General features: G+C 33.9%; 2 protein-coding genes across 2 annotated transcripts; both read left to right on the plus strand.

Moving 5' to 3' along the window:
* The first annotated feature begins 941 nt into the window (after positions 1–941).
* Positions 942–1,250, plus strand: LOC144555275 (rapid alkalinization factor-like). Its single transcript, XM_078303557.1, has one exon. It carries the CDS (start codon positions 942–944, stop codon positions 1,248–1,250), a length of 309 nt encoding a protein of 102 aa, XP_078159683.1.
* A 5,624-nt stretch (positions 1,251–6,874) lies between these two features.
* LOC144556195 (putative histone-arginine methyltransferase CARM1) lies at positions 6,875–14,304 on the plus strand. Its single transcript, XM_078304700.1, has 15 exons — positions 6,875–7,293; positions 7,685–7,753; positions 8,037–8,139; positions 8,221–8,364; positions 8,459–8,562; positions 9,020–9,118; positions 9,217–9,286; positions 10,065–10,161; positions 10,687–10,741; positions 11,034–11,117; positions 11,462–11,539; positions 11,617–11,720; positions 12,413–12,585; positions 13,183–13,340; positions 14,059–14,304. Exons 1-15 carry the CDS (start codon positions 7,114–7,116, stop codon positions 14,113–14,115), a joined length of 1,575 nt encoding a protein of 524 aa, XP_078160826.1. The 5' UTR covers positions 6,875–7,113; the 3' UTR covers positions 14,116–14,304.
* Positions 14,305–14,586: the final 282 nt, after the last annotated feature.

Genomic DNA, 14,586 nt, shown 5'->3' on the forward strand with positions numbered 1-14,586 from the left:
TTTTTTTCTTAAACATATATTTCATTATATGATAAATTTTATTTTTGTGAAATAGAATTATAGAAGTCATCTTTATTAAACGGTTCAGAATATTGAAATCTATTGATTTTATTCCTATCCAAATAAAAAAAAAAGAAATACAAAATAATATAAATTTTAGTTTAAAATATTCCAAATGATAGATCATATCAAAATTAAAACTTGAAGCACAAACACCTGTCAATGGTGCTTTATAAAGCATCTTAACCTGCGCCTCTTTTTCTAATAAAAATACTAAGTATACAAGAAAAGCAACAAAATATAAATTAACATGCATATGTTTATATGTTTTGTGGTTTAAATCACTGTTGTAAAAGTCGTTGGCGGTAACCAAACCATTACGGATTTTTCTGATTAATCGGCTGATTATTTTCGATTATGACCGATTATTTTTTATTATTTCCGATTAATTGTTTGGCGGTACCTTGTTCGTCTGATAACCGCATCCGTTATTTACAACACTGGTTTAAACTAAGAAATTTCATACAAATTTAATAAATAAATATAGGGTATAAATATTCAAGGTTTAATTTTTGTTTCATGACCGCTCATATTTATAAGGTGTATTGAGAATTTTATTTGAGAACAACTTATCAAAAAAAGGAGAGCTTATTAGAAAGATAAGAATAGCACAAAATGCAGGGTTATACATGCTTTTTTTTGCTAACTAACAGATTCAAATTTCAAAGTCAACACGACAATGTTTTGAAACTTTCTACAAGCAAACCAACTTAAAATTTCCTCTCCAACCTCTAAACACCCATTTCAATTTTTAAATCAAACCACCCCCTCTAAATGATTTCTCTCTCTCTATAAACTTCTCTAAAACTTTCAACACCCAATTAATACTTCTTTGGAGAGAGAAATTTGATACAATAACACACAAAGGAATTCTTTCAAAAATGGCAACCACAACACATACCACCATTTGTGTTCTTCTCCTCCTAGCATTTGCCATGTACTCTGTGTCAGCCGGCGACATGGACTGGGTCAAATCGGGGCGGCGATTAGGCGATGACGCTGAGTTGGAGCTTGGTGGCATCCCCCGTCGTGCGCTTGATAGCACCAATGGCTACATCAGCTATGGCGCATTACGAGCCGACAGCGTTCCTTGCTCCGAACGTGGTGCCTCGTACTACAACTGCCAGCCCGGTGCCTCCGCTAACCCCTACACCCGTAGTTGTACCGCGCTTACTCAATGCCGCAACTAAGCATGCATTAAAATATATACAAGGTTTCTGTAGAGCTGTATTGTTTTGCTTTTTGTGTGCATTTCCTCTTTAAAATCTATAGTTAATTTGCATGAAATTCAAAAGATAATTTGATTGAAGAAACCATCAGTTGTTTGTGTATTGTGGTAGACAAATTAATTAATTTTATGAGGGTGTATATGCAAAAGGAATCTCTGTTAAATATTTGTGGAAATAAACTGAATTTATTTTGTTGTTCTGAGTATTTGGTGTTTAATTTCTTTTGTTGTATGACAATAGGTATTAATTAATTTCTTGTATCTAAAACTAAAGTGGCTTCTTATCTCATGTGATGTGCTTATGTTATTTTCAGTCTAATTTTTTTTTTTTTGCTCGGATAAATATATAAAATTGCTCTTTATATTTGCAAATTATGTTTTCTTGCTATTCACTGCAAAAGAATTTTTGTCACTATTCGTAAGAGTAAAAGTGTTTTTTTTTTTTTGTCAACGGTATTTTTACGATACTAGCTACAAGAATGGAAGAATATCCGTAAGGATAAAATTGACTATGTGCGAGGATATACCGACAAAAAGATTTTTTTTCTATTAGCGACAGTAGTATTTGTGAGGGTATACCGACAGTACTCTTGTTAGTAATACTGATACACTCAGAAATAACACTTTTTCTGTCAGTGTATCCTCACAAATATTCATTTCTTATCCTCACGGTGGTCTATTTTCGTAGTGATTTGAGCGATTGATGGAGCACAAAATCTTTTCAACATCATGTGTAGTTGAAATATTCTTTTCATATCCTGATGCGGTGCATTTGTATGGATATATAAATTTTAAACTTCAAGAGAAGGTATGGGAAGCACCACATATTTGACTTATGTTGCACCTAATTGTGAGAAAAGATATAGTCTATGGATGTATGGTTATAGAAGACTTTTTAGGTGCAATTTGTAAATATTATATTTGTCATAATAATAATAATATTTTCAAATAAAATCATACTATTGTTTTTCATTACTTCTCAAACAAATCGGCGAAGAACGAGAGTTGAATAATTTTATAAATAATTTCCGTATTATATTCAAATTATTTTAAATATATAAATTTATTCTTCGGTTTTCCCTTAACAATTTTTAAATTTAGTGTTTGTACTATATAAAATTTTCAAATTATATTTGTATTTGAATTCAAATTCCTTAAAAGAAATTGAATTCTTCTCTTTTAGTCCCTCCCTCACACAACATATACGCAATAGTCATGCCTAAATCAAAACAAAATCCACAGAAGTTGAAGGATGAAACTGCAAATATATATCGTACTAGTTTCACACTTTCACCTGGTCTGGAGATATGCAATATTAATTCAAAAATATTTTTAATTTTGCATTTGGATTCCAATTCGATCGAATAGCACGGTGTCCCCAATTCCAATGAATCTAGAAAGAAGTGCATGCTTTGGAAATTATGTTGCAGAATTTTCTATTTCTTTTTTTATAAATGAATTAATTATTTTGTCAAAAGTGAGAAAAATGAAAAAAAGTTGGATATATTAGAACTTAGAAGAACCGAATCAATAATTATATTTCTTTACCTATTTTTTAAGAAATCAAATCATTCATTGGTAAGCTTCAACTCACAGTTTGTATCACATAGACTTTGATTTTGCAACATAATTGTATTATCTTCTGGTTTTACAAAAAATTTATAATTGTATTAACCCTTAATATCTGATCCAAACTAATTCGATTCGGTTCAAAACCGACTAAACCGGACCCAATGAATCAAGGGTGGATTCATGATTTTTGTCAGGAGAGTTAAAAAAATATTGAATTGGATTTAAATAGTTAATTGAATTTAAACCCATTGAACTTGATAAAAAAAAAAAAAAACCAATGCTTTAACTTATATTTTGCAATACTCTGAATTATAATTTCTAATTTATGATGCCTTAACTTATAATTCTAATTACCAGTTATAATTCAAGAAATTTTTTTTGATTTCAACACTAAATTTAACCCGAATTACAAATCAAACATCTAGAGAGGGCAAAAAAATTTCTGAAAGGGAGGCAAAGTCGATCAGTACCAATAGATCACCACTAAAACTCGAAATTCAAAAGGGAAAAAAAAAAAAAAAAACAGCTGCCCCCGTTACATACTGGGTCCGCCCCTTTAATAAACGGAATGAAATCCGCTGCTATCCAAATTTCCTACTCTTCCTGCTATCCTCTCTATCTCTCTCTTCTTTATCTCTCTACCTTTTCTCTCCTCTCTCTCCTTCTCTTTTAAAGAGATTGATAGAGACACAAATGAAAAGCAGGAAGCTGCTATTCTTAGAAGAATAGCAATTCGTATCCGCAATGAACACCCCTAGGTCTAAGCACCGAACTTCTTATTTTTCAAATTTGGTTATCAAGTAAACATGGACAAAATAACTTAAACGAACTTGAAATAAAATTTTTTTGAAGGTCGAACTTGAAATAAATTACTTAAACCGGTCTAACTTTATACTGCAATGAGAAGCAGTTTCTTTGGATTTGTCATAACATCTAAGCAAAGATTATTATCATCTCAGGGTGGGTTGATAATTAGTCAGAACATATAGTTATAGTTAAAAGGAGAACGCACACAAAATTACAAATGTTTTCACCTCGATCAGAAGCAAAATTGGCCCACTAAAAATTTGGGCCAGTTCAGCCCACAAAAATAAAGTTTAAAAAACAAGTCCTAGTCTTGGCCCAAAACTCAAAGTTGGTTTTGTATGAGATGCTATTTTATTTTATCCAATTAAAACTGACAGTGCTTGCGGATTACCATCCACAGATTCTTTAACCAACGCAAATAGATAATATAACGTGTTATGGATTGGAAAAAATGGTAAGGCGGAGCTGGTTCTGTTACGGAATGCTGCAGTTACGGTACAAAACGGCACAACACGTGTGTCGAATATGTATTGTGATTTGCGTGTCTTGTGTCATGACTATTTTAGAAAATTTGACACGGCACGTCATGCGAAAGATCTAGTCACGGCACAACACATGGTCTACACGAGTCACGTGTAATTAGGATCGTTGGATCTTGTTCAAATGGTAAATCTTGAATAAAATAACTTAAATTATGATCAAATGATTACGCGATACACATGAGTCACGTTTGGTCGCAGCATGTTTGAGCAGGGCGTGACCATTCACGTGTTGTGACCACCCCTTGACGTTTTGATCACGGCACATGAAACATTAACTTGATAACGGTACAGAACGAGACTAAAGTCACAGTGCGTTAGTCACAGCACGGCATGCCACGTTTTTTCTACTCTATGTCTCTATTTTCTATTTTCAAAATTCAAACAGTCAATCTGAACCGTTAAACATGACCTCCATATGAAAAATATATCTCTATAACAAGTTTTACAATTTTTTGAATCTTTTTTACTATGTTCTAGATAGGTAAAAGACCACTACTTTCAAATAATGCATAATTTTTAAAACAGATAATTTTCTACCTATCTAAAAACAAATAAAATTTGATTGTTTGTAGATACATATTAATCAGTAATATGCATCTTACCGCATCCTCACTCATTTCCATTCTTTGTCACTTCATTTTTCTCGGGGAGGTAGGGTTTTAGAGTTTTGATCAATTCATGATAAATGACAAAGTTTAGTGATTTTTAACGAATTTTATTCTTAATTTTAGTTACGTAATTAAGTATTAAAAAGCAACACCTTTAAAAGGAATGCTCAGACGCTATCTTCATTGCATTCATTTGTTGTTAACTTGTTATTATTAAAACATTACTGGTTCACGATATATTTAATCCTCTGGAATCCGTTCAAAATCTCTTGTCATTAAATTTTCGGAATTTGGCCCTTTTAATATTATTTTTTTTGGTTCAAAACTAAATCAACAACTATTAAAATGAGGTAATTATCTAAGCTTTTAAACTAAATCACAACTCTTTTCAGCTCCTCTTTAATAAGATTAACAAATTCTCTCTATAGCTAATAAAAGTCTGATCCGACGGCTCACAGTTAAGATGCATGGTAATTTTAACGGCCCACATCATCGAATCCATATCCTCTAAATTCGCATCCTCTGAGATATCTCATATTTCGCATGACTTTTTAGAAAATCTCAACCGTTCAAATACGTTCTGCACGCATCTCAATGCTCAAATAATACTGGCCCCTGTGCTATCTCCGAATAGGCATCAGACACATCAGTCACGCAAAATATGAGATATCTCAGAGAGGTAACAAAATAATTCCACCAATCCGGTTGGAAGCGAGATGTATGAGACATCTTTTAATATTCGTGCAAATTTTGATCAGACGATCAAGATCTAAACAGAAACATGTTGTTAGCTTTGGTGATATGAATTCCACACCATCCACTACGAAAGTAGCAGTAATCCGAATCCAATTCCAAATCCTCTGTGATGACTGATGAAAATCGACTGAGGCTGTGTGGAACGTCACTGACATGCGGGAGGGGTGAGTAAATTGCTCATAACTCGTGAGCCGTTCATAACTCGCTCATTAAATGCTCACTTAAACTCGCTCATTTATCAACTCGCTTAAACTCGCTCATTTATTAAATGAGCGAGCATGAGCATGCCCCAACTCGCTCATTTAGGATTTGCCACATCTAATCCCTGCCACATTCAATCTCAAATAAATTTTTGTCACATCAGCCTTGCCTCATTAAATCCCGTGTAATATTCATAATTTCTGCCACGATAGCTGTTGGATTTTTATTAGTGCTGTTGTTAGTTTATGTTATATTATTCTATTTTTGTAATATGTTGATTATTGTCTATTGATGCTACTGTAAAAGTATTACACTTTGTTGGATGATACTATTAATTTTTATTATATTCTATTGTTGTTTATAGGACGATAGCTGTGAAAGTATCACTGTTTAAGTATTGATGATACTGTTGATTTTTGCAATATGATTCTATTTTTATTGAATTTTTATTATATTTTATTTAAATGAATTATGACAATTTATTAAATTTTAGTACTCATAACTCATGAGCCGCTCATAACTCGCTCATTTCCGACTCGTTCATTTATCAACTCGCTTAAACTCGCTCATTTACCAACTCGCTCATTTACTAAATGAGCGAGCATGAGCATATCCTAATTCGCTCATGCTCGCTCATTAATCACCCCTATGCGGGACCCACCTCTGAGAACGGATTTTTCCCTGATTGGCTGATTCCATTTGCGGTGCCACGCGACGTGGCCTTTCCCAAAACCAAAAAGAGGGGTAAATATTATAGAAAGAGCAGTCCTTGCTTCATACAGCGTACGAGTTATATACAGCCCTATTTTAATTGCATGGCCCCTACGCTGCATGAAGTAAAACCTACTCTGTCAATATGTAACCAAAAAGATAGGAATTCTCATTCTCTGAGATATCTCATATTTTGCGTGACTTTTTGGAAAATCTCAACCGTTCAAATACGTTCTACACGAATCTCAAATCCCAAATAATACTGGCCCCCTGCGCTATCCCGAATAGGCACCGGACACGTCGATCACGCAAAATATGAGATATCTCAGAGGAAACGCACTCAAAAGAACGGGAGAAACAAAAAGAGAACTCTGTATTGACTATTGAGAGTAGTAGATCATGAAAGCATCCCTCCCGTAAACTGTAAACTGTAAAATAAAAAAGAAATAAAGAATGCACCAACGCGAGACACGAAAACCTTTCTAAAGAGAGGTACTTTGGCGGCTGCTCCTCTCACCACCTCCTACAGTTTCTCATTTCGAGCTAATAATTTATTCTAACTTGACAGCAAATATATACTTAATTCCTACTTGCTCAAAACCCTAAAAACCCTACCTTCCCGACAAAAATGGAGGCTCCGAGCGAGTTCCCCTCCGTCACTCTCTCCGATCTCGCGGCTTCATCCTCCGCCGCGCCGGCGGATGCTGTCTTTGCCCTCGACAGCTCTGGCAAGACCCGACTGAGATTCGTACAAACGGGCTCAGTCTCAGTCGGTCCTTTGGTCGACTTCGATCTAGAAACGGCTCAGGTAGTGATAAAGTTTGATGCTTTGTTGTTTGGAATTGAGCTGAGAGACTTACACCATCTTCAATTAGCTGGCTATTGTTGTAATCTCTTATCTATAAGATCGAATTCAACGTATGTTAGAAGCATTCAGACGGCTTCACTCTGTACTGTAATTTACAATGTCCTTTCAGCTGAAATCATCCGTGGAATTTCATGTAAATTTTGCATTTATTCTTGCCGATGCAATCATATTGTGAGCCATTAGAGGTAAATGTATAATTCATAGTACAAAAATTTGGGCCCGATATTGCCAGTGTTTTGTACAGGTATTTACTTTTTTTAGTTGCAGTTAATTACAACAGTAAAGGAGCTTGCTTTTATAATGTTATAATTGGTTGTGTTTGATTATGTAGGTATTTAGAGTAGGTCCTGTTGACTTGTTGTGTGTCAGCGAAGAGTCAGAAGGCAATGCTACTGATGAGGTATTATTCTGTTGCATGTTATTATTTTGGTACCTCTCATATAGTTATAAATTTAGTATCTTTGCACAATTCAAAGTTGATGAAACCTTCAATTTAGATGAAAACAGAAGTTCTTGGAAACCCAGAGGAAGGGAAATTTGATAAGTCGATTGAACTAATACATTTCCCAATTGTTTAATTGAACAATTGCGGGATCAATTGGTTCTTCCTTTTTACTATTAAAGGTTTCTCACAAACATCTTCTTTTAATTAAGCGCGTTTATTTGTCTTTTGCCCGTTTCAGAGGTCATTTTCAAGAGCCTTTAAGGTTGGTTTTAAGACGAAGGATGAAAGCAAAGGCTTTGGTATAGCCTTTGAAAAATGGAAGAACAGGAGTTCAAAAGATGGTATGTGCTTTTTGTAAGATAAGTTATTATCCTTTCTTACCTTATTTATACAGTAATTAATTTGTTAAATCTTTCTTGCAGAGGCATTATTGGAAAATGGGTCGATAGTTCCCTCTAAAAGCAAATTCGACAGTAAAATAGAGGCCACCTCAGCCAAGATGTACTTCCATTACTATGGGCAATTATTACATCAGCAAAATATGCTGCAAGATTTTGTTAGGACAGGTTTAGAAATGTATTACTTTTTATATTTCTCTATAAGATTACTTTCAAAAGTCAATTGTTCTAACATATCCTTCTTCTTTTTTAATTTTTTCAGGTACTTATTTTGCTGCAGTAATAGAGAACAGATCGGATTTTGAAGGCCGTGTTGTGGTTGATGTTGGAGCTGGTAGTGGTATTCTTTCATTGTTTGCTGCTCAGGTAGGTAGACTCTTACATTTATTTCATGAATTTTGAGAAATATATATCGACAATGGCTGGTCTTGTATGAAGTTCAGTAAAAAAAATTATTGAGGAACTGAATTTTTTAGCTTTGTCATCCATTATGTCACATAGCTAATAAAGTATACTTGATTAAAATTACTTATTTATTTTTGTAATTTTTGTTGACTACCGGTGTAGTGTTGGTAGCATGTTATGAAAATTAAAAGTGGAAGTAAAAAAATAAACTAAAAGTATTGTAATGGAACGGGTGGCTCTCCTACTGATAATTAGAGAGTCATTTTGCAAATTTCCCAAATAGAAGGCTCACAATTTCACGGAACCAAAAACCAAGCTAGGATACAGGGTGATAGGATATTTTGAATAGGTAATAATAGTTTCCTTATTTTCATGGTTTATTCTATAAACGATACTACTTTATATGTCTTATGTTCAGGCTGGCGCAAAGCATGTATATGCTGTAGAGGCATCTGAGATGGCCGAATATGCGCAGAAGCTAATTTCTGGAAACCCTTCTTTGGGACAGCGAATCACGGTCTGGTTTAATAATTTATTGTACAATATCAAATTGATCTAAGTTATTTTATTAATTGGTGCTGATAATTTGTGGGTCTACAATAAACTTTCCAAAAGGTTATTAAGGGGAAAGTTGAGGAGGTAGAGTTGCCTGAGAAAGCTGATATTTTGATCTCTGAGCCTATGGGTATGCACTCAGACTCTTTTCTTTTCTTTTTTTATTTGCTTTCTAGTGATTTCTTTTAATCTGACAAAAGACGTTCAGACATTAAGGTTTGTGTTTCCATAAGTAGGAGTGTTTGTTGGGTCTGGTTTATTTGGTTTTCAACTGAACCAAAAAAGTTTGGTTAAATGATTCAATTTTTTGGTTTAAATGGATCGGTTCGGTTGAATTTTGAAATTACTTTGGTTTTTTATATTTGGTTCGGTTTAATATTTCAAAACCAAAAAACCCGAACCGACCGAACTCTATATGGTTTAAGTCCATGCTTTATGTATAATGTATGTAATATCAACTTGTATTTTGGTTTGGATATTATAGAACATCAACGTGTTTTGTATGGAATTGAACAATGTATGTAATGTCAACGACTTATATATATAATTCATATTTATTTCTATGATTATTAAATGTATGCATATGTATTGAGTTTTGACCTTTTAAAATTTAATCTCTCTTGTTTTGGTTCAATCAAACAAACCAAATTTTACTTTGGTTATTTTAGTTCGGTTGTTATTGTGACAAGTTTAATTCGGTTGGTTCGGTTATATTTTTGAAAACAAATTAAAATTTTGGTTTGACTATATTAATTCGGTTTTAAGCGAACTGAGAACACCCCTATCCATGAGAGCTTGTGGTATTACCCAGTTAATATGCTGATATTGCTATGTTGGTCCTGTGAATTAAACCCGTGAGATTTGTCTTTTATTCTTTGCTTAAAGTATGCATCTTTTGAACTTAATAGGAACCTTGTTAGTCAATGAAAGGATGTTGGAGTCTTATGTAATAGCAAGAGATCGATTCCTAACACCCAGTGGAAAAATGTTTCCTACACTAGGAAGGTACAATTTTGGTTACAAAACCTGAGCACAGTTAAAAAGCTGGTATACAACATCACATCGTTATACTGTTTTTCAGAAGATTTTGGACCATCCAAAAACAGTGATTTTGTACCTATCTAAAAAATTAGTAAAATATTTCCAAAAAATGTAAAATTTGGTCTCCAAGCACATTTTAATAGGGAGATCATGTTGAGCAGTTCGGATCGACTGTTTGAACTTTGAAAACAGAGATAAGGATGTGAGGCATGATAGGGGCACGAAAGTAATGGGGCTTCTTAACCCTACTAATATTATATTGCCTCTTTAATAGTTAATACTTAACAGTATACTGATATTGATCTGCATGTGTTGGTCCAGCCACTGATTGATAACTCTACATGCCTTTATGATAGGCCATCGGGTTCTGTGTTGGCACCTCTATTCTGAATTATTATGATAGGGGCATCGGGTTCTGTGTTTGCACCTCTATTCTGATTTTTATTTTGTACTGAATTGTAAGCAACTTTTTTCGAACATGTTAAACAGGATACATATGGCTCCTTTCTCTGACGAATATCTTTACGTCGAAGTTGCAAATAAGGTCACCTTTCATTTTTTTTATTTGCATGCTATTATGCCATCTTTTTGCAGCTTAAAGTTCATATCTTGAAATTATTGTTGAAATTGCAAATAAGGTCACCTTCCATCTATTTATTTGCATGGTTTTGAAACATCCTTTTGCACCTTAAAGTGTTAGGATACAAAAAGACGAACCAAACAAACTTAAAAGACCAAAATCTGGCGCTTTATCGTTCTGATGTCATGCCAGCAAAGTCTATGCTCCTGCTAAACACACTCGAGATAACATTAAGTTTCTATAATTTTGTATACAGGCCTTATTTTGGCATCAACAGAACTTTTTTGGTGTTGACCTCACCCCATTGCATGGGTCCGCTTTTCAGGGATACTTCTCTCAAGTTTGTTGCTCCCTTTATTTCTATTGTTTATTATTAGTTTGTTTCTTGATTTCTTTTTCCCATTTACACTAGTACCTATGTTGCAAAAGAAAAAAAAAATCACCCAACAATTTTCATTACAGAATTTAATGTTCAACATTCCCTTTGTCCTGCTTAAGTAACGCCCTACAATTTTGAATGTGTTTTTGTAGTAGGAAAAAATTTGAGGATGGTCTATCGTGTGACTTACCTGTTCCAGCAGTTGTTGGCTATTTTAGATATGAGTATTATAAATGGTCTCATCTTTAAAAGACTGTAAAATACTCGTTGAATTAATAGTTAAAACTATCAACAATGTCATGCAGCCTGTTGTGGATGCCTTTGACCCGAGGTTATTGGTCTCTCCGCCTATATTTCACAATTTGGATTTCACCCGTATGAAGGTAACCTTTTGTTCCAATTATGACTTGTTACGATGTGTTTTATAATTTTGTTTAACGCTCTGTTTGGTTTTGGTTAGGAGGAAGACCTTTACGAGCTCGATATACCTCTCAATTTCATAGCTTCGGTCGGAACCCGGGTGCATGGATTGGCTTGTTGGTTTGATGTATTATTTAACGGAAGGTAACTTGTGATATTCTATTGGTATCAATTGGATGGATAATGACAATGAAATACATTAAAACACCAAAACACAAAAATTCATTGTAACAGGAAATAAAACTTGAATTGAACAATAAACCAAATAAATAATAACTAATTCAATATGTATAAAAATAACACTTGAATGATGAAATGACATAGAATGACAATAAGGAAAACGACACTAACTTCTTTGATCACCAAATTTTAAGAGAAAACTATGTTCAATTATTTCAGAAATTAAGTTAAATGTATTTAATCTTACAAAAGTGTTTATCAATGATTAAAATCTAATTATGTCTAAATTAATTAAGTCAATAGAGCAGGTAACATCAGAACACGTGGATTACTTATTATTACAAAAATATACTTTGTCATGCTTACCACCCAAGGAATTTTCACATACCGATTAAAATCTCTTTCCTTGTTAACTAATGCCAAATTAAATGTATTGCTCTCTTTTATTTTTTTAATCATGTAGCTCAACTGATGCTAATTACACAAAAAACCTACAACTAGTGATGTTAATTTGTGTTTCTCATATTCTTTTAGACTTCCGGTTTAGAATATGTTAAAAAAGTGGAAAAAAGGGGAAGGTAGTTTGCAAGGAAAACTGAAATACTATGCATCACAAATTACATAACACAAAAGTATTGTTATTTTTTTTAATGCAGCACTGTGCAGAGGTGGCTAACGACATCGCCAGGATCTCCAACGACACACTGGTACCAGCTTCGGTGCGTGCTGCAGCAGCCATTGTATGTTATGGCCGGACAGCAAATCACTGGCCGGCTCCATCTTGTTGCGCACAGTGCACAGAGTTACACCATCTACCTTACCTTATCAAGTAAGTTTTCTTGGTTCTTTTTTGTTTCCTTTCGAGATTATGTCAATTGTTGAGCATAGGCCTTTGCACCATCCCTCTCACCTTATCAACCTTTCTGTTAATTCTTTGACTTTCTTTTTAATAAAATGTGAAGAAGCATTGGTCAGACTCAAACCAATACTTAAATTGGTACACACAAGAAAAAGGCCAATTCGACAGCTTTTTGTTCAATTTCACGCACAGCAAAAAAAAAAATTTGATAATTTTGTTATCATGTTTTGTTCATATATATATGAATCTAGGTTTTATATCCCAGGCCTAAATTGTTTCACAAACAGGTTAAGGATTACTGTCTTACAAACCTGTGCCATTTAGCTTATGTTCTATGTTTTATCTGCATTTAGTTGAGCTTCATGATACTAAAAATGGCCGATACCAAATTGGTCGGGTGCAGTATGGATCACAAATTACCGAACACCTCGTTGTGGTTTGTTTGCTACTTGCAAGAGCTTAGCCTAAACCAAAAGATAGCACTCTTACTGGCAGATATCATAAACATGTTGGATTTATAATTTATGATTGCCTGAAAATTGTTCTGGCTGTGTATTTTGACAAAAGCAAAAACATGGGGACCGGGAGCTGATCAAGGAGGCGTAGTGCAGACATCGACGGGTAAACTTGAGCTTAAGGAGCCATACTACCGACTGTCTCAGCCACAAGCATATGCCTCAGATGCGCAGCCGCAACAGCAACAGCCGCAGGTTGTCCAGCCACAGGTATCGTTTAGCAATTAACTTTGCTTTTCATGCTGTTCTTATTTTTGCCCTTACATTTTAACCATAACACCGCAACCCGAATGGTTTCTCTTTAAGTCTTTTCTTATTTGCTCATGGTCATGAGCAACAAGGACTAGTTTGATAAGTACTTTAAAGATTTAAAAGCAAACTGTAGAGATATTGTGGGCTTGCTTGAGAAATTACTATATATTAGTATTATCATAATGAGAAATTGCAATGGCAGCCAAAAAGAATAGGATCACAAAAGCTTAGGTGAGCTCTGTATACTGTTATATTATTAGTTTATTACTGATGCGATGTACTTCACTAGCCAAGAATTTTATGTTCTAAATTTTTATTTTTCAATTCAGTTATCAAGAAGTTCAAAGATGAATCATTTTGGTGTTTTCATTTTTGAAATTTTTTTACCTCTAGATGTTTGACAAAACTAAACTTGGAAAAATAAAAAAATTGAGCATAAATTCTTGTCTCATGAGATTTATCAAGATTGACAGTTTCTATCTGTGGTCGTCAAGTACCTTTTATTTATTTGCTGTTGCGAAATAGCTATTCTTGATTTTGTGACATCACTAAATACTTGTTTTAAATAGTATTTTTGTGGTATTGGAAATTGGTAGAAGCAAGCAAGCACCTATTATGTTTACTAGCAAACAAAGATGAAGTTGATGTTAATATTTGAAAATTTTATTTTGAACAGGATATTCACCAATTACAAGACGAGATCGATCCTTCCCTAAGCTTAGAACAACTTTAAGGTCTTTTATTTTATCAATAGCACACAGTAGTTTATCCCCAGTGTGTGGTGTAGTGTGATAAAAAAGACTGGATCTAAGTCTGATTCTTTTCAAAACACAGCTCAGATCTCTTTAACTTATTATGCCCTATGTATTGCACTTGTCACTTGTACTGTTTTAAAAAAAAGGTTTGCTATTTATTTATTGTTTGGTAGGTGTTTGTTATTTGGTTTTATCAGATTTAAGTTCATTTCATTGCTAAAACAAAATTATTTCCTTTAAAGACTTCAATTCATAGTTTCATACTACCACTGGTATGATATGGAATGATTCTCCATTTGCTATGCAATGGTTTGTAATACAAGTGCAATGGTGTCTGCGGTTTTTGATGAACTGGAGGCGAGAATTGTTGTGGGCTGTTCTTATTCGCTTGTAGAAGCGCCTCGAAAGCTCTCACAAGGTGCTTAATTTAAATGAAATAAAAGGTGAGA

This window comes from Carex rostrata, chromosome 6 (genome assembly GCF_964058835.1).
Source record: "Carex rostrata chromosome 6, lpCarRost1.2, whole genome shotgun sequence".
Lineage (NCBI taxonomy): Eukaryota > Viridiplantae > Streptophyta > Magnoliopsida > Poales > Cyperaceae > Carex > Carex rostrata.

What these genes read in the sequence shown, in the direction of transcription:
- LOC144555275 (XM_078303557.1), top strand. Translation starts at nt 942, where the DNA reads ATGGCAACCACAACACATACCACCATTTGTGTTCTTCTCCTCCTAGCA.
- LOC144556195 (XM_078304700.1), top strand. Translation starts at nt 7,114, where the DNA reads ATGGAGGCTCCGAGCGAGTTCCCCTCCGTCACTCTCTCCGATCTCGCG. An exon ending in GCAAGATTTTGTTAGGACAG is followed by an intron (nt 8,365 to 8,458) that starts GTTTAGAAATGT and finishes TAATTTTTTCAG; the next exon opens with GTACTTATTTTGCTGCAGTA. An exon ending in CATCTACCTTACCTTATCAA is followed by an intron (nt 12,586 to 13,182) that starts GTAAGTTTTCTT and finishes TTTTGACAAAAG; the next exon opens with CAAAAACATGGGGACCGGGA.